At 37.5% G+C, this 20,853-nt stretch overlaps 1 protein-coding gene across 1 annotated transcript; it reads right to left on the minus strand.

Annotated features, from left to right (window-relative positions):
* Positions 1-12,498: 12,498 nt before the first annotated feature.
* On the minus strand, positions 12,499-14,317 carry LOC139728829 (achaete-scute homolog 1-like). Its single transcript, XM_071639764.1, has 2 exons — positions 13,723-14,317; positions 12,499-12,601 (listed from the first exon to the last, which is right to left on the minus strand). Exon 1 carries the CDS (start codon positions 14,315-14,317, stop codon positions 13,766-13,768), a length of 552 nt encoding a protein of 183 aa, XP_071495865.1. The 3' UTR covers positions 12,499-12,601; positions 13,723-13,765.
* Between the last annotated feature and the right edge of the window lie 6,536 nt (positions 14,318-20,853).

Below are 20,853 nucleotides of genomic sequence, written 5' to 3' on the forward strand. Positions count from 1 at the left end.
ATGTTTCATATTTACTTGCTTATTCTGTTATTATGGCAGGCAAAATGATTTTAGTCATCTTTTAAAAAAAATTTTCATTGCTCTGGTCTGATGTTGATAATGATTCATCTCCTTAATATATACTGAAAAGTTACTCAGATGTTTCAGAAAGCCCAAAGGTGCATCCCCCACCCGTCATGTTGTTGTCAGTGGAATATGTGCATTAAGCGAACATAATTATATACAGATATAGACAGAGAGATACAGATGTAGGCAGACCAGAAAAGTTAAAAAAAGTAAGAAATACGCAAACGAAATACCCTATAATATAAGGGAAAATTTTTCTACTTAGTTCCTTGTGTGATATTTACAAATGTTAGTGAAGAACGAGGTATAGAGGGGAATGCTACTCCAATGTTCAACAACCCAGATTTGCCCAAGACCTTTTTGGATTTTACACGCCCACAAATACGCATTTTGTATAACAAGTCAATTTTGCACATAAACTGTGCAATCGCCTAATGATGAAAATGAAGCATATTCGAGTCTTTGCTACAACAATTATATAAATAGTATTATTCGTTTTCAAGACTTTTGCACATTTTTTAATTGAGAGTTGCAGCTTTTTCCATTTACCTATATTTAAACAATGCTTCTAATATGGAGCCATATTTTCTGTAGCCTAACTCCAACCATATAGAAATCACTATGTCTCTGTCGACTTTGGTGCAGCGTTTAAAGCACGGTGAAGCATGCATGCGTTTCGCAGAACATTATTTTGCATCATTTGCTCTGTCAGAAACCGCCAGGCCGCATCCAAACAAAAATGTCCCGCTGGTCTTTCTCGCCAGATAATTACGATATATATTTTTCTTTTTTGAGAGAAAGAGAGAGAGAGAGAGCAGACAGATCCTTTATTCTCTCAGCAACTGTTACTTTTTAAGCGCTGATTTTTTTTTTTTTTTTTTTTGTGAAACACAAAATAGAAAAGAGGGGAAGTGGCATTCGTTCGGTGTTTTTGACATGGTAACGTCTAGAAGTAACCACTTCAGCGGACACGTTTTGAGCTATTCGCGACAGATGTCATAAAGCGTGAACAGTGTTCGAGTGCGACATCGTTGTGTAGATAAACCCGTCAAAAACTCACGTACGCTTGCCGCCCGAGCGGATAATAAACCTTGCGCGCGTGTCCGTCGCACAGAGCTTCAACATTGGAGCAATGTACGTGGCGCGACACAACAGCATCATATTAATGGGCAGCAGGGCCGCGAACGGACAGCCAACTGTTGCATTTCAACGTCTTTCTTTCCCCAAGAGTAAAGTGGTCGACCTTTGGTCTACGGGTGACATTTTATCTTGGCAATCAAAAAAACATTCAGTAGACAGTAGCATCTGTTGCTGGTAGAGAAAGGACATGATTTGTGCATGAAACGTGGCTGAATTCAGGCCCATTGCCCGCAGTTATCATTTGAAATTAAAAAGCACTTGTTAAGAAATACATCGCCATTTCTGCATGCATCAAAAATGTAACCTGGGAACTAGTACCCTGTGGCAAATGAATGGCAATTGCAAACAAACGAATCTTTCAATTTACTTTCCGTTAAGCTTATAATTTGAGACAGAAAAATCATCAACAAACAATACACTGTCCAAGTAATGATTAAGTGTATCATCTATCAACTTACGCCTTCTGAAATGCAGTTCTTTGAATATGTATATATTATATATTATTTAGCACTCGGATATTTATTCAAAAAGGTAATACATGTAACATGAGAAACCCTATTTTCCTCCTCATTATCATCATCAATATGGACTGAAAGAAGATCATGTTCATCTATTGATATATTTTTTCTACTGTTAGTCTGTTGTAATCATTCATAATCAATCTTTTCTCATCAAATGTCATTATAGTTATAATTACAAGTTTAATCATCATCACCATCACTATTATTATTTGTATATAGCAGTATTATCAATTCCGCAATCATTACCATCGTTACACGCATGACGTATACAATGGCCAATACAGTATCTCAAACCATTTTGCGCATGCGCGTACATACTTTCCTTATTACGATATATCACTCATTTCAGACTTATTCGAATAGCTGCTCCTGTCTTAGAAGTCATTTCAATATATACCCTGAATATTGGGCCCGTACACCTCTCCTATCAACTGCGTTTCATTTAGTTTGCATCAATTATATGCATTTTGTCCTTTTTTTAAAAGAAGAGAAAGATATGAAAATGGGAATGCTTTATTGTACCACCAGCTTTTTCATCTTTTCTGAGGCCCTGGGGGATGCCATAATTATGTCTTTGATGAGGTTGAGGATATTGGTAATATTGTGATAGCTTTGATATACGATATGATTTTTATCGACTTATGGTGAAAAACGATGACTATACATACACAAACACACACATACACACACATAAGCATAGGCCTTGTATGTTTGTATGTATATGTGGGTGTATGTGTACATTATGTCTATATGCATATTTATGTGTATGTACATGTACATAGGTCACATATGTATATACAACTGTATATGTATATTTTTTATGTATTTGTATTTATAAATGTATTTACAATATATGAATGTAGGCCTACTCTACAAAATGTATACGTGTATGTGTGTATGTGTGTGCATGTGTGTGTGTGTGTGTGTGTGTGTGCGCGCGGATGTGTGTGTGTGCATTACCCGAAGATAAGTGTATGCTTTGTATATTTGTTTTTTTTATATTTGAATGTCTGTACATTTGTTTATCTGAACATTCAAGTATAGAATGATTCAAAGTGCACATCTCTGTACAGGAGATTGTGTTTCGTATGTTCATTTTATATACGTGTACATTAATTTGAACATTCAAGAGGAATCTATGCAGCAACAAATGAAATCAAAATTAAATGAAAGCTTTGAAAAAAAAAATCCCGCATTTATCAACTTCAATATCCCTCTCTGTCAGGAGTAAAATGTTCTGCCTTTTCTGATGGGTTGGTGCTTGTAGCGCGACCAATAATCCTTTTGCAATATGCTTCCCTTGCTGACGTTTGATATTTGTCGTCTTTTCAATTCAATTCAATTTAATGTTTATTTCATTTTTCGACAAGAACATATAGACATCACTTTTTTTGGTAACAGAAAATAAGGTGAGTAAAACTATGTAAGATGAAAAGAATGTACAATGATTGTAGCACCTTACAATAATTATACATTATCATAAAACTCAAGTGATTAGAAGTAAGCAAACAGTATGCAAAATTCGAAAAATGGAGGGACCCACTAAAAAGACATCGGAACAGACGAGAATTTTGAAAATTTCACTGCGAGAATTTAACCCAGTGACCATGGTAATAATTATTGCAATTCTCTGATGTGAGGACTATAATCATGGCACATCATCCTCTTCCAGAATACTTGCATAAAGCAATGGGTTACAGTCCTCCCTTCAACTGAGATACCGGAAGTACTCCACCCTCTAAAAAGAAAACGAAAAAACAGCAGCAGCAGCAGCAACAACAACAGCTAAAAAAAACGGGGATTACGGGATAAAAATGTTTCCCCTACGCCAGGTTCATTAAGACCATTATTATATCGACCAGAGATCGACATGAGAAGAAAATAAAAGCCATTTTCGTCGTCCACTCAACCTTGCCATAAAGTCCAAGTTGGATCTATTTGAGCTGATCATTTTTGGCATCCGATACTGACGACAAGTACCAGATAAACGTCACACTTGGATACACACATGCATTGTGTTGTGTTATGGTGAGGGATAATGACCATGAATTATGCACGCTGATCACTACCCAAAGTTCAAAGAATACCTCTATAGCTCCATCCCGTCGAGTGGGTATAGTTGGCGTAATGAGGAGAGTGGTGCGATACATGGTAAGGATTGATCGAGAAGATCAAGAACCTCGTGATGAAGTATAAACTACATGTATATCCCCCAGTGGTCTATCCTCCTTTTCAATTCCCTCTGCATTTTGTTGTTGTTGTTGTTGTTGTTGTTGTTCGTTTTGTCTGACGATGGTTTCTTTGTCTCTACCCATCCGTCTAACATTCCATTTCTCTGTATATATCTTTGCATAATGACAATGGATTGTTATGTCTATGTTGGAGTCTATAAAATCTATCAATCCAAGCGTTCACTATAATCTTCTTGTTTGACTATAGCTCCATGGTTAATTTGACAGCATGGAACAAAATACATCATCTACTGACTTGATGCTTTACTGGACGAAAGAGAGAGAGAAAAAAATATATCATATCAACGTAAGAATTAAACTAAAAGCATTAGAAGTAACTTAAGATAGATACGGCACATGGTGTAAATAGATGTCAGAGCTGAATAGTTCAGTAATTGATAGGGCATATTATACCTTTAAAATAAAAACAGCAATAAGATAACAACTCAATTAATTCAATTAACTTAATAAAAAGTAATATATAATAACTACCAGTTGAAACTCTTTTTCTTTCTCCTCGGATGAACGATAAAATGGTTTGATATATATAGAAAATGTTCTGATACTGTATATATTGCCAGTTCATTCTGATCACCAAATCTTTCTGAGTGTGTCTCCTGAAAACATTCCATTGCGCTTCCTCACTTGTGTGATGTTAGATATTCGCTCTTATTATTGAATAATCCGAATATTAGTTTTATAGTGACTGTATCGCTAGTTAAGCAAATCATACGCTCATGGCGGAAGTTTTTGAAACGGGTTAATGAATAGCAGGTGTCTTTTTTGAGGGGTAGGGGTATAGTTATAGCCTTTGCGGTCAAGAAGTACAATGTCATTGATACTGCGCGGCTTCATTTACACATTGTAAACTGACAATGTGGGATAAATCTAAGCTATGGTAATGCCATATTCATGTCATCCAAATTGACGCTGTGATACTGATTGTAAACACAACGATTAATGCCTATATTTTTTGTCGGGATGTTTGTTGCTTTCTCTTGTTTTCCTGTTTCAAATGGCGCCTTTTCCGTTCTCTTTGGTTCCAGTTTGATGACCAATGGCTGAATTAGAGGTTTACCTCATGGATTAATTTCCCTTCATTAATTATTCAGAATTAACGATACAACGGCCGTTTCGCGCGTGCCACGCAGCCTTTCAAAACTCAGCTTTACTCAGAGAACAATGGCGAACCCCGGGGAATCCTCTTGACTACGTTTAGTAGAAGGTCCTTCCGTTGGTTTTATTTTGCCCCAAAATACTTACCGAAACAAAGTACACTGAGTAAAACCTCTTCTTTGGATTCACTAATCACTTCAATGCAACGTTCTTAACTGTTGAATCCTTCTTTTTAAAGCCCCTGTGAGCTCTTAATCTTGAAGGAGCTGATCCACAAAATGGCTTCTAATCGCATTATTGCGTCTAGAAAATTGATTTTTCTCCTCTTTTGTGCGTGTGTGTTTTGCCCCTGTGGATACTTCCTTTGTCTTGTGTTGGATGGAGTCGCGTGGGTTAGTGCACGTAGCATGGGAGTGGTCGATAAACATCACTTCAGTCATCTACTTCTTGTTCCCTATACACTCTAACAGTATCCCATGAGTTTCCATTGCCACGTAGATTATAATATAAGTTAGTTCGCCGTAGCTGAAATTTCGTAGAGAAACCTGACAATACTTTCGAGTTCCTTTCCCGTTTTCGTCTTCTGAAGCGAACGCATTTACGAGCTTATACAAAACAATCACTGAGGGCAGATCAGATATGAAAATTGACAAAAACATTCAAAAGATGGACACTTTCCTGCCGTCGCACCCCGAGAAAGTCGTTAATAATCGCGACTGTCATGCAGTATATGGCTCCACCAGATGTGCACGTGAGACAAACATGGATGTGGCTGCCGCTGGGAAAAATTCGTGGAGGGCAGTGGACTGGCGTTTCGGCTTGCCGAATACGTGACAGATCTGGCAAAGAATAATATTGACGGAGCCTGCTCATCCTTTTTACACCCTTTCCACTCTTCCCCTCCCCCCCCCCCCCTCGCCGATTTTTTTTTCTCTCTCTTTTTCTTCCTTGTCTTAAAAAAGAATGTTTGATTATGGATCTTAGGTAAGAAAAGCTTACATTCTTTCCCCAAACACTGTGAAATGCAGTTAATGATTGGCAATCTTGATAATGTGGTAAATATTATGTTATATATTTTTATGGGGAATCAAAACATGTCAGTGTATCTGCTGATAGTGAAAGTTCGTCAATCTCTATAAAGACAAGTATTCACCCTTCATACAACACACACAAGCATAAGTTTGTGATTCATTTTCTCTATCTTTACGTGTATATAAATATATATGAATATATAACAAAGAGTGTCTGAGAAACATCATAATGTCACTAATATATTTTTCTCTCTTTGCGTGTATACAGATATAGATAAAGATTAGTGGCATAGATTTAGGCCTTGTACATGGTAACCGCCCAGTCAGTACAACGAGTAAACCTTTCCTTTGATTCCCACTGATTTTTCCTTTTTTATTCTTTTCATAGAGGAGTAATTCGGTATTGTAAATTGAGAATGTGTGAATCTTTTGCAGATCCCTTCTCACCTGACTTTATCTGACAATCCAACAGATTAAGTGACGATGATAAACTGCTACGCGTACTAAGAATCCAGTTCTTCGCACCATCGTGAAAGAAATCCATTTTCGGCTAAGCAATGCGTCCGTCGTCTTGTCGCGTTGCCTTTCTCTCTGTCTCGTTCAATACATTTTATCGCACATAGGAAAAGTCTTGTCAGTCTGAATCATGCTGTCGTCAAAAGGCATTAATTCCCTTCTCCTCATGACTTTTTTTTTTTCATTCTCACCGGTCACTATATTAGTGAGGGTGTTAAAATTCTCAGATGCACGGATCAGACAGAAACGATTATCTGAACATTTATAGCCGTTTGTCGGCTTAGCTTACCATCTCTCCCTACCCTTCCTATCACTGTCTTTTCCTCTCACAGCACTCACACATTTCTGATCATAAGATAAAATCACGGCTTATAGCACCTCAAAAGAGATTAATGTACGGAAAATTGGAACGGCTTGTCAGTCGAACGGGAAAGTCGAAAAATATCTTTCAGCAATGAATTCGAAAGAGGTGAAAAGTTCACTGATTTCACCTTACATTCTTCTCTCTCTGATCAGTAGAATTTATGCACTTATTTGTGAATATTGTCACCTCCTCATCAGGCAAAAAGATGCAATTACATTGTTTTTACAGAAAAAAAATCACAATTGTGCAGTGCACTTATAAGGTCTCTCTGTCCTGTTTATAGGGGATTGAATGTACATTACGATGCAAAGCGTTTGTGCACTCACCTAGATTGTAAACAGAATCTCCACCTTTACCGGCCGAATTTGATTTAAGTTGTATTTTGATATACTTAAAAAATAGTTTTAAAACATTTTTAGGACAAAGATTTTTCTCCTATGTCATGATGTGGTTGGTCAAGTAGTTGGCTCAACTGTTTTTGTTAGTTTGCAGACATCAGGAATCTGGACAAGTAGCTTTATATCTGTTCTTGTCTTAGTTTGTTTACAAATATTGAACTACACTGAAGCTATCTCTTTGAAGTTGTAGACATCCCATGTTTATGAGAAAATTGCCATGGAGAACTCCAGTGTTGATCTCGAGTTTTAACGTCGGCATATAATTCAAACCTCCTCTATAGTACAAACGTAAGCAGCACTAAAACTTATTCGGTTGTTACGTGCAATCAAGGGCGTCCGTTTAATGGTTTGTGTACACTTCGATTAACTACCGTGTTCCTCCCGAAGTCATGTGACCAATCGCTGCCTTTTTTATTGTTCCTATATAGGACCGAAACTATACATCGATATGTCGACATCCGTGTTTGTCCGTATCCGCCTTGGTCGATGTTTGTCATGTAAGTGATATAGTCACTAATCGCGAGACAAATATGCATGCTACAGCCTAATGAAATAAAACGAGACCAATTGAAAGATGTCCTGTATCTCAATGAATGATTACGAGGGTGATAAAGAATATAGTAAACAACATGGACATCTCTCTCCTCCTTATAACTCAGGAGGACGATGATTTTGCAATTTCCATTGCCATTTCCTGGCAAGTGATGTTGCTACGAGCATTTTAGACTGATCTAAAGTCCGTTGACCGATGAAATTACGCCGGTGGCAAGTTGAGGCAGCGATTAGAGCGGGTTTAAACGTGGAACGTTACTTTTATACTTTTTATTCATCCTTATTATGTTATCAATTTGGTAAAGTGTCGTTATTTGTATCTTTATCTAACTGTCCCGGTGTATTCATTTGTTGATTGATTTATCTATTAATTTGTTAATCTTACAACAAACCTCACTATATACGTTATTAGAAGTCGCTTGTAATAGCAACATAACCACCATGAGCTTTCATTATACAAAAAAAAAAAAAAAATCGGCCATCATTTCTTTCTATTTTCAAAGGCCAGCCAGACTCGTAATGTAAGTCCGTCGTCATACCATTCTATTGTTACATTCTGCTATTATGAACCACTGTCAATGCTCAGTAAGATAAGACCACAGAGTACCAATTCCCGAGGTCTGCGGTTCAGATCCCCTGGCTACAGCGCTTGTGATCCTATCTATGCACTTTTTCTTCATTGCATGATAACCCTTCTGACATTTCTAACGGACTCTAGTTTCCTTAGCATTTATAATCAAGATTCAATTAAAAGTTTTGACACCAAAGACTCTCCAGAGCTCCTGAAACTTTTGAAGCGCCAAACATGGAATCTGACTTCTTGGTAGAATAATGTATAAGGCCAGTAAAAACATTATTTTAAATACAATGTTTACTGACATCTATTAGCCCACTACTGAACCTCCCCCGTGGTATAGTGGTGAGAAAATCACGCAGTCAAAGTCTCGAGGGACTCTGGAGGGACTCGAGAGACAATTTATGCCAGACGATTGATCAATGTAATAATTCGTGCTTGGCGGTCATTGTCTGTCGTCTGTCTGTGCTAAAGCTAATGATAAGCAATAAGAGAGAGAGAAGAGAGAGAGAGATAGAAAATTAAGAGAAGAGAAGTGAAGAGAAGAGAAGATAAGAGAGAACGAGGGGGATATCCTGTTATTGATGAGGATCTTTCGTATTTACTTTTCAATTTTTTTTTGAAACTTGATCCCATATTGAGTTTGATTAAAGATTTAAATTGTTTGCTCGAGAAATAACTGCATATGTACCAATATGTTACACCATTGCTGGTTTTGTAAGCACATCAATGTGACATATAGAAACAACTGGAGAAACTATACACATTTGGATTGTTCCACATTTAAATGCTGTGTATACTGTGAAGCATCTAAGGAAGATTTTCTTTGTTCATGGAGAAGTTAACCATCTCTTTGATAGTAGAAACAAAACATCAATTCAGTTTTTGACATGAACTGTTGATTTAGACACTAGCTCTTTCTTATTCCCGGCCATAAAAAGCCAATTAGACTTTACAAGGTTTCTATTATGTGATGTCATGGTATAGTTACTGGCATTGTTAGTTGCTATCATTTTTAGTCCTTTGTGCAAGTGTATAATAATGTATGTGCAATGATGAATGATAATGATAATGATAATACAGGGTACTTATAATGCGCCAATTCCACATGAATAATGTGCTCAAGGCTCAGTAGCATATGCATTGTATATGTATATGTTTTATGCATTATCATATTACATTATATCACATCATAATATATATTATATCATATTATATTATATTATATTATATTATATTATATTATATTATCATATTATACTATACTATACTATACTATATCATATCATATTATATCATATTATATAGCACCTAACTTGAAATCACCCCACATGTATGCATGGTTGTACAGTAAACGTGTTCCCATAGTGGTATGTCTTTCACTGTATATCAGGCTCTTTTGTTGTGTCTCTGTTTGTGTCTGTTTATGTGCGTATGTGCAATATATATATATATATATATATATATATGTATATATACATATATATACACACATACATAAATATGTTAGTTGTGCACAGTGTGGTTCTTTTTCTCCTCCTCTCTTGCTCTCTTTCTCTCTCTTCCTCCCTCCTCCTCCCTTTTCTCTCTTGTTCTTGTAGAACAAAGATGTATTCAGTATATCAATACCCAAATAAGGTGAACTCATTCATAATGTGAGAATACATTGCGCAATAATTCCTACTTTGCTCGGCCTGAAAAGTCCCTCTTCATTTGATAACGTCGACTCGGTTGTAAACATAAAACAGTAGACAAACCGAAAGAGGAATTGATACCAAACCTGCTATGAACTATATGTTTATCAACAGATTTTATTATCGAACGCCGCCTACAAACGACGAAAATATTTCTCTTTTGTACAACAGTTTCACAGAACAATAGATTGATAACAGGTATATTGTATAGATTCACATGACTTGATAAATTATGACAAAGAAACAAAACGCTTTGCGTAGAGAAATGGTAGAAAAATATACAAATTACATTACAAACTAGCTATCAACTGCGTAATCTGTTTAACGGAACTTATAAACAGAAAACACGCTATATTCTTCATGGAAGGCACTTTAATCTGATGGAAGTGGTTTAGTGTAAGGCAGTTGATGCATGGTTGCTTTCCATAAAGCATGAGAAATGTTGCGTTCACATTTGAAACGTATACGATCTGAACAGACCATTAGAGCAGTGACAGTGTTGTAGGTTGCTAGCAAGGAGCCAGCATGAATACATACATCTGATTTTTATCGTGTGAGGAGCATCTGGCAGGTAAAGAATGATCAGTCTGAGTGGACTAATTGCCCCGCTCTCGCATCAAAATAATCAACGGAATATCTTAGATAATTATTAATCATTGATGGATCTACATTTCAGTCTTGTTCGTAAAATTCATCGACAGTTTCGCCTTTTTCATACAAAAACTGGTGTTACTTTACTTTATGTTTAGACTCACTGTGATCTAGAAGCCTGAATAAAAAATCAAAACGAGAGAAAATTAAATAGCTAAAAAAATAAAAAGCAAATATGTGTGGACATGTCTTTAGCAGACCGACAGATTAACAGACGTGAAAATATAAGACTTGTAAGTCATCTGGTTTCATTGTGCTAAGCTACGTTATCTAAACTCAACTACATCAGAAGACAGTGATACAAGGCGATACGCCTCGATAGCATTTGAAAGAGGAGATCCCGTAGCACACAGTCACTGATAAATGAGGAATGTAGCGAAGCGTGTATTACATTAAAGTCTTTATCAAAGACATAGAGAAACATCAACATAAACGAAAAATACCAACAACTTGGGATCTAATTACCGTTTAGAGAGAGTTCATATCATGATAATATCTCCTCGGGAAAAAATAAAACACAGTGCAACATATAACATTTACGAAGGCGTGACAACAAATTCAAGAAATAGCAGTTTCAAAATTTCAGATAAAGATATTACATTTTCATAATTTGATAGTATATATATGATATGATACAACATGTGTACAGACATTGACCGGAATGGCACCTGCAAATTTGATATGAAAATGAGTGTTATATACATGTGCCTTGGATCGTGTTATTTGTTACGTCAATACTAGTAATTCACGGATGATAGTGTAGATACAGAGAATAGATAACAATATATCTTAACATTTGGTATTGCTTTGGTGTAAACTATGTAGTTCTCCACACGACATTTAGTGAGGCATTGGATTCTCTACATAGAAATAGGACACTTTAAAAAAAAAATCTTTGTGTATACGTTTGTAACATGCCCAGCACTCATATAGGGCACATTGGAAGAGCATATTGCATAGAATTTCCCACTGCTTATATTTGAGTTCTCCAAGCTATTACTCGAAGACTTAAATAGTTAGATAGCGTGTTGTTTAATGCAATCATTGGAAGCATTAGTATATTAATTTATTAGTTCAGACGAGGTTAAAGTAGTGTTTCGTTGCCCCAGATTCGCTTTTTGTGTGTGTTGCCCCAGATTCCTTTTTTTTTGTGTGTGTGTGTTGCCACATGATTATTATTAACGAATGTCACAGCCATGTAGAGATATTTACATTCATTTCCAAAATAATCTTCGATATCTACACCGTGAAGTTGATTAGGCGTGGCAACTCAGGCGAAAATGCATGCACTTTATGAGACTGATAACAAGGGATGTGAATTCTCTCGACCTGCTTTAATTCATGTGTGAGGCAGATACGAACAATCAATCATAGACAGAGTTGCAAAGTAAAGAAAAATACTTCAGTATAAATAAAATATAAAGTCATAACGTATGGAAGTTGTTGCAATCTTCAACAGTTGCGGTTTCTGGTCTTGAACGAAATGTGTAAGTTGGTGACGGGTTCCGCCAAGGCGTTTTACCAACTCAAACTCACGAGTTTTAGCGGTCTCATCGCTTCGCTTTGTCTGAGCAGTCTCGGCACTCGGCGATCTGAGAGGACCGCCCCCACGCTCTGCCACCGTTTGATTGGCGTCTCGCCACCCTGGGGAGGAGCTATCGTCATTGGCCAACAACAAGGTAAACGGGACCAGGTATCTACGCGCGTAGTTTCGATTGGCCGAGACCCCACGAGGACACGCCCTCACCTGTAATGATAGACAAAGTACACACGCGACTTCAAACTAAAGAATAGAACAAGTGTGGTGTAAAGCCATTATTGATTATTTTCTTTCGTGTTTGCTTCTTTGTAATAACAATAATAACAAAAAATCAATGGAAATACGACCAGAAGCATTCACTTGTTAACAACTTTTTTATTTCATTATGTTAGTATGACCATCTTCTCTCGCATTTAGATAACACTGCAGTCAATCTAACCTCTAAATGTTCGACAATTCAGCTGTTCATTTTTTTTTCTGAATTCGATAAACTTGAAGATTTAGCGTAGTTACAGTAGTTGTGTTGACTGCAAATATTCTAACTTATTCGAATTCCAGAAAAAAAATCAATTTAAAAGAGTTTGGTCCAAATCGGAGCACGGTGCTTACTTTCCTCTTTTGCAGGTAACAAATAGATATCGAAGTAATGCGGTACGAATTTGGCTTTATAATTTGTTCCAATGAAGTGAAAGGTCCGAAGATAATTTTCCAATCTTTATCAAATGATAACTTGCACGCAATTTAGGTGTCCTACTGCTTGATAGTCACTTAAGAATGTGACACTGTTGTTAAAGCAAAGAAATTGAATTATAAGGTACTCGGGGGAAAAAATATCAAAGTGTGGACTTGAAAATGTCTTTATTGACACTACATAACTTGTTCACCACAATCTAGTCCAAACTAAAAAAGAACCAAATGAGAACATTGGAAATACCAGTTTCCAAGTTTTAAAAAAAGTTAACAGTTTTGTACTGAATTTTAGTGAATCATAAATATTTTCATTGATTCATTTAATGATGATAGCGACAGTTTAAATTCTACCCTTCTTTTTTGACAATATGAATATTTGACAACTAGATCTGTGGAAAAAAAACTGATTAGACTATCACGTATCAGCCAGATCATAATGCTGTTTCACCAGCATTACTTCTTAAACTAAATGAAAAAAAAGTGACAGCATACACGCATTTCTTGTCAAACTTTCTAAAACTTGATATGGCCACCATCATACGGATTTATTCTTTACAGTTCATATTTAAGGACAACCAGTCAATCGGTGGACATCACTGTCGAAAGAAGTATTTCGTAAAAAGGAAAAAACTCCGTACCTTGATAAGAGTAAAGTCGATGTTCGCTCTCTCATGTTGTCCACTAGAACCACTCGGGAAAGTTTAAGAGATCCTCGTCATCGGGGGAGAGCGGCTCACTGGAACTGGAGTCCGGGGAGCAGGCCGGCGACGACGCCGCACTCGACAGGCTGACTGTTGATGTCTGAATGCTGTGCCCATTCAGGACGGCATTTACCGCGGCCTCCTCGTCCAGCATCTCTTGCAGCCTCTTGATGTAGGTGACCGCCGACCTCAGCGTCTCCACCTTACTCATCTTCTTGTTGCCGGCGCCGTTCGGGAGCTGTTGGCGTAAACTCGTAAAGCCCAAGTTGACGAGCTTGACGCGGTTTCGTTCCCGCTCGTTGCGTCGCGCCACCGCGGCCGGCGCCGGCTGGTTCAGTTCGTATCCAAGATGGTTGAAGTGAATACGCCGCTTGCAGCGAGTCAGCTGCGGCTGCGAGGTGTCGACGCGGATACGTCGTACTCTTTTCGGCAGATCGTCCATCGTCCTCGTCGTTGTCGTCTGGTTAGCCGCGACATTCACAGCTTGGATGAGTTGGCAAGAAGTGTGCAGGGCAATGGGGATGGTATCCATGTTTCTGGCTTTGGAATGACTTGATCAGTATCAGGAATGCCGACAGTAAGTTGTTCAGCCAGGTCAGCTAGAGAAAGAAAACCACTTGTTGATTACGACGAAGCAAGAACGGCTATTGGTTTCTTTTTGCGACAGGTTTGTGGAAAATACTGTTCAAGCGTTGAGGAAAAGCCAGTTATTTTTGTTTTCCTTACGAGGTACCTGTCTCAGAGTAAGAAGACAAGTGTGTAGGAAAACAAGGTTTGATACAGGTTGGCTATTTCAGCAACAGGTTGAAACAAGCTTGATGTCAAAACGAGCCGATAGTGGTCTTGTGTTTACCACGAGTATGTCGCGCGAATATGACGTGCGTCTCCCGTGGCACGCGTCTTTAAATCGTCACCTAAGCACTCTACCTTGTATCGAACAAGGTGAACTAAAAACCACACACCTCAATGATGGAACACTCACGCGACAGACTACACAAGCCACGCCCCTTTCGACAGAGCCTGTGCAACGGAGAACAAAACTACCACTTCTAGCTACAAACTCTTTCCTAAACAAAACCTGCTATTTGGGAGACTTGACAGCCTATTGTCTGACCGAGAAAGCGTGCCTGTGGCTTCTTTACGCTCGGCTTTCATATTATGCGATCTACCTGTCTCGCTCCGCTCGCGACCAAACAATGGGCTTTCAAACTGTCTAACTGCCCCGGCGCGCGACTTTATTTGCATGACAAAAGAAGCTCCCGCCCATTCGTTACGTATAGCATGGCCAGGGACCAGTCGACAGTACTGTTATGTTTATTTTGGTATTACATGGCACCGCGAAACTGCGACTACGGTTGCACCCCTTCAAAGAGGCGAGAGTTCTTATTGGCTAACAGAGTTTTGTAGCGTGCTTGAGTCCCGATCAAAGTTCTTTTTATTTTTTTTTCTTCTCCCTCTCCTCCGTCACCCCTCTCCCTCTCTTTTTCCTGTCGAGTAAATAGCAGTAACCCTACTGTGACACCCTCTGGTTGTGCATTTTAGACAACACCCGTTTCCTTACCTGCTCCCGGTCTTAAAAATCTACCTTTGTCGTCACAATTCACTCCACCCAAAATCTTCGATCACCTTTAAAGAAAGAGTGGGGAAAGATAGAAAGAGTAAAAAAAAAATCGAAGAGAGAGAATGAAGGAAAGGAAGGAAGGAAGGAAAAACTCCAGCCCGGTTAGGTTGAAAGAGCCTTCATTCCGTTGAATGCGCCGTGCTTTAATAACTCCAGGGCATCGAGAGGCGACACAAAAGCGCGGTAGTTGGCTTTGCAAATTATGTTGTTTTTATTGGTCGGATTTCAGCTCCCCTTTCTTAGTGCAGAGGAAAGCCTATTTTGGTCCTCTGTTTGTCGTGCGTTTTATTTTTCCTCATATTTTGGCTCTCGCTTTCTTGTTGGACGAAATAAAAAAAAAAATCGGCATTTTCTATGTCTTGCTCTCAATCGTAGTTCCTCACTTGTTCGCAAGGCTAAGTCAGATTTTTTTTTCTGATTTTGTGCCATCTAACGCAGGAACATGTTCAGAGTGGAGTAGGGAAATAACGTACTTCATTCGATGTTCAAAGTACTAAAATGGTATTCAGCATCGTCGATCCGACACGCTCCTGATCATAATCAAGATCGAAAGCATGATATCTAAGGTTTGTAAATATTGATTCTATCGGTATGACTAACTCATAAAACAAGATTGTGAAAGTTTGCTCGAATTTATCACTCTCTGGGATTGAACAAAGTAAATTTGTGATTCAAGGTGATCAACAGTACACTTTAAGTATTTGAAGCATCACACGCGTAATTTGCACACGACTAACACAATAACAACGAATGTTGTACACACACGACATACAGACGCACACACACACACACACACACACATATATATATATATATCAATATTATATACAGTACATATATATATGTATATATATATATATATATATCAATATACATACAGTATATATATATATATACAGTATATATATACATATATATTATATACATATATATATAATATATATATATATATATATATATATATATATATATATATATATATATATATGCACACACGCCCACTGCAGACACACCAAGATCAGTGAGATGATGTGCTTTATTTCTATATATAGGGCAAAGGTTGTGCTGCTCTAAATGTACAAACTCTGTACTGCAAAAATTGTCCTACTTTGAATACAAATATTTTTGCACACACACACACACAAACACACACAAACCATATTGTTAAATAAATTCAAATTTGAACTCTTTCTGTTGGCTTCGATCGCAAAATACGTGTAAATGTAACAAAAAACAACAGCATTATTCTTACAAACGAAGTTAAGTAAACTTGAATATTTCATTACATTGCAATTTAATGTGTAAAATATTATTTTGAGCATAATTTGGACCCCTAGTTAGCTGTGTATCGATTGCGAGGTTTTCAGTTCTTGTCTTCTCCAGGCAGACTTGGCTGTTTCTATCCAGTATCCAGTTTAAAGCGACGTTGATTCCTCATTAAGTGAAAAAATAAACCCTAATTTCAATCCCTAAATTAGGGGCTATTTCTTTAAGGCGCCGAAGAGTGGAAGGAGATGGTAGGAAAGAGAGAGGGTATAGCAGATGACCATAATCCGATTGTTAGAAGGAAAATCCGCTGGAAGTTGTTGAATGATAAATAATGAGGAGGAAAGATTCCGTTGTCAGTTTGTCGCACAACGATATCAGTACAGCTTCCTTCCCCCCCACCCCCCCCCCCCACCCCTCTCCCGCCCGATCCCTTCCCCACTGTTTCGTCATCCCTGGAAGCACTGGCGCCAAACTTAGCCATTTGCCCAGAGTGGAGCACGGATGTGAAACCGTTTGAATTGTGTCACGTCTATATCTCTCTCGCTGCCTTTCAAAACCGATATTATATTAGTTGTTTCTTACAATTGATGATTTGCCTGGACGTCTTCATTGAAATCATTTCAAAATAATCGACATTTAAGTTCTTTCCATGTTCATGTTTAATCTCAGAATCCTTCATGATGACTTACACACTCCTTAATTCTGCAATGGGGAAATTGAATACTGCCGGTGGTAATTTTTGTCTTATATGTGTGTATAAGTATATGAACCTTATGTATGTTAGTATACATGTATATATATATATATATATATATATATATATATATATATATATATATATATATATTAACTAAACCGACTGGAATGCTTACATGAAAAAAGAATTAAATGCTTTTGTAAAGTACTCCATTAGATGCGCGTAGAAGAAAGTATACTTGTTATACCTCCTTATATGAAATCATATTGTGTAAAATACATAACAGCTTAACGTGTATTGTGCCTATCCTCCTATTCATCTTAGGAATATGGAATTTGAAAAAGATGCTCATATTTTGACGTATGAATTATGATATGATAAGCCAGATTTTAATGGCTGACAGTGTATGATATTCTATCCCCGACAATGCTTGCCATTGCAGAACATCCGTGCAGATCTTTTCTGGGCTGTCAAGATAGGCAAAATTACAAATAGAGACACTCCGGACGACTAACTCACTATATGTCATTTTTTTCTTTCATCAAATTCCATACCGAATATTTCAATTGAAATCGTGTAATCTATTTCATCATCATCTCCTGAAAGTTATAATTTTGTTGCCATTACCTATCCGCTGAGCTTGTGGAATAGCATACAATAAAGACTTCCACTTTTGTCATCGCATTTTGGCCAAGACGGACAGTTGTATTATTTCTTGATTAGACATTTTTCATATTTAAAATTGATAAAATTTAATAGTAAAAGAAATATGACTGTAAATTATCATCCAATTGAACCAAAGCATTGCATTTTTTTTTCTGTCAAGAGCACATGAATAAATAAATGAAAATGCATATACTGTTTAAAAGTGACGTGAAAAGTAAATTTTGGAAGGAAAGTATCTTGTATCTTGACATCAAGTATCTTGACATTAAAGGTATATTCCCTGTAAAAAAAAAGTTAATGTTACATTTAAAGGCATTATACTAGTTTCATGTGCAAATTGTGAATTCGATCACGACTCATTCCAAATCCATGCACTTGCCTTTGACGAAAATATCCAGATATTTGATAACAGCACACCTTTTTTATTTATCTATTTTTGTTGTTGTTGTTGTTGCTGTTGTTGTTGTGTAAACTGTTGTTCGAAGGTGTCGGCGCAAGGCATGTATTGTCCATTGATGTGGCATCTCCATACTGGGCGGAGTTAATGAATATTAATGAGTTAACACTGTAGGTGATCTTGTACAAGTCCTTCGCGGAAGGTTGATACCACGTAATTATTTTCATCAAAGCACTGATGGCGACTGCTTCCCAATAATATGAAGTAATTCCCGTCCACGTTAAGCCTCTTTTGATCATTACGGATTAATCCTCTCCAGTATCCTTGGCTTTGACAGAAATTCCGCGGGCAGATTCAAGGATTCAATTATGCCATTAACCACTTGAAATCCCCTATCCTGGACAAGGCACCTTTGTAACGGTAAGGATCCTAAAGGAGGTAGGTTGATTTCTATAGCACAATTATAGACATTACATGCATTTAAGGGGGCATACATTAACACGCCAGCTCAGCGTGGGATTAAGGAACAATACAGTCACGCGCGCGGAAACAATCCGTGTCAGATCGTATTTGAGTCAAGTTACTACCAAAAAACAGCCATTAAAAGGAGACTAACGCCTGCTTAAATGCTTGATTTCTTTTACTTCTTACTTCGCAAGGCACGCGGGGTACTGCAAAATAACAATTAACGAAGCAAATCTGTTTTGATCACTTTCTCTTCGTTTTTGTTCTACCCTTTTTTTTTGTTGGGGGGGGGGGGGAGGGCAAGGAGCTTGACCATGTATAGGGTAATGACTGTCTACTTAGCCATTAACCCCTGCGTGTCAATACACACTTATTACCTGTCCATAGGTTTATGGGTGAAATTTGTTCATATTTGACACAATGGCAGAGAAAGGGGTAAACTCTACGTCCCGTCCACGTGGGCCAGTATTCAGACTATACCCTCATCCTAGAACAGATGCACGTCGGTTGGCGGCTTATGCACCTCAGTCAGAGAGGATTCGAATCTTATCGCCGTTTGATCTGAAGCTATACGTTTAATCTACAATAGTCTCATTCAAAATATGGTTTTAATCGTAACATATGATACCTGTTGATTTGTTTAACAGAACAACACCATAAGGAAAGAGCTGCAATGAACATGACATGTGGTAGAAGAAATCATGTTTAGTAATTGTAGTAAAACTTTCCTGCACATTAATATTGTTCAAATGAAATAATGTTTATACACTAAAGAAAATGCGCAGTGGTATATAAGAAAAGGAAATAAGCAAAGACTAATATAAATAGGAATATTGCGTAAAACTCAGTGAAGGAAACTCGTGGATCCCAAGAAGGACAGTATTAAAGACACACATTCCAGTTTTCCTAATCTTGTGCATTAATGTTTCATTTTTACAGGTGTTTCAAGTATACTCGAACAGAAAGCTAAAAATTATAGTTGACACTATTATGCAGATTCACTGAAATATCATTATCTTTTTAGACTCACTAATGAAACACACACACACCCTTACACACACGCACATAAAAGAATAAAGCCTAGCTTGCATTTCTCATTATAATCTGATTTCTCGAAGTATTCTCTACGAGGATTTTCAACTCGATGCTTGACGAAAAGCCAATACACGCAGTTGAACGATATTTCTATGTACTCTTTATCATATCAATGCCTTGCCTTTTTCTCTTTTTTTTTTTGAGAAAGGAATTTGGTGGTTTGCGGAGATTCAGTCAAAATGTGAAGCAGCCAGTAAAGTCAAGTTCACCATCGCTTTCGAGACATTCTTTAGAGGTTGAGTCATTCCTACACGCGTTTGAACACTATGAAAGGAAGATGTTAATTTGTTTAACACGCACTCACAAGAAATCCTCTCAGCGTTGTGCTGTATGCCGTACATTTTCTCATACAATAGAGGGTTTCGCCCGGACTATTTTGTATTCATGAGTTTGCGTTGCCATGTTGACGGGATAAACAAACGTAGAAGACTTGTGTTAAGTGCCCCTTCGAGCTTTAAAGGAATTGTTAAACAAAGTTTGAATAAATCTGTGCTGCATGGCTCTGATGCGCATGCCATTGTGTGTGTGTGTGTGTGTGTGTTTGTTTACCATCATCGTCTCTTAATGGATCTTTTAAATATGTGCGTTTAAAAATCATCGCTGCAGAATTCAAATCTGTCAAGCATAGGATTAATCATATCCGATTTCCCATATGCACACTAGCATTAGTTTCCTATAAATTGGGAATTATTTGTAGATATCACGTTTATGCTTCAGTGTTTCTTCGTGCATTGTTGAACATCATTTTACCACTCAACCAGCACACATGGCAAAGTTTAAAGTTCGTTTCGGTTATAATTGACCCCTTGCCATGTTAAAGTGTCTTACTATTACCCGTATCAGGCATCTGAGCTGTGG

The sequence above is a fragment of the Diadema antillarum genome, unplaced genomic scaffold (assembly GCF_040938485.1).
Source record: "Diadema antillarum isolate AM-2024a unplaced genomic scaffold, OU_Dant_1.0 seq00000203_RagTag, whole genome shotgun sequence".
Taxonomy (NCBI): domain Eukaryota; kingdom Metazoa; phylum Echinodermata; class Echinoidea; order Diadematoida; family Diadematidae; genus Diadema; species Diadema antillarum.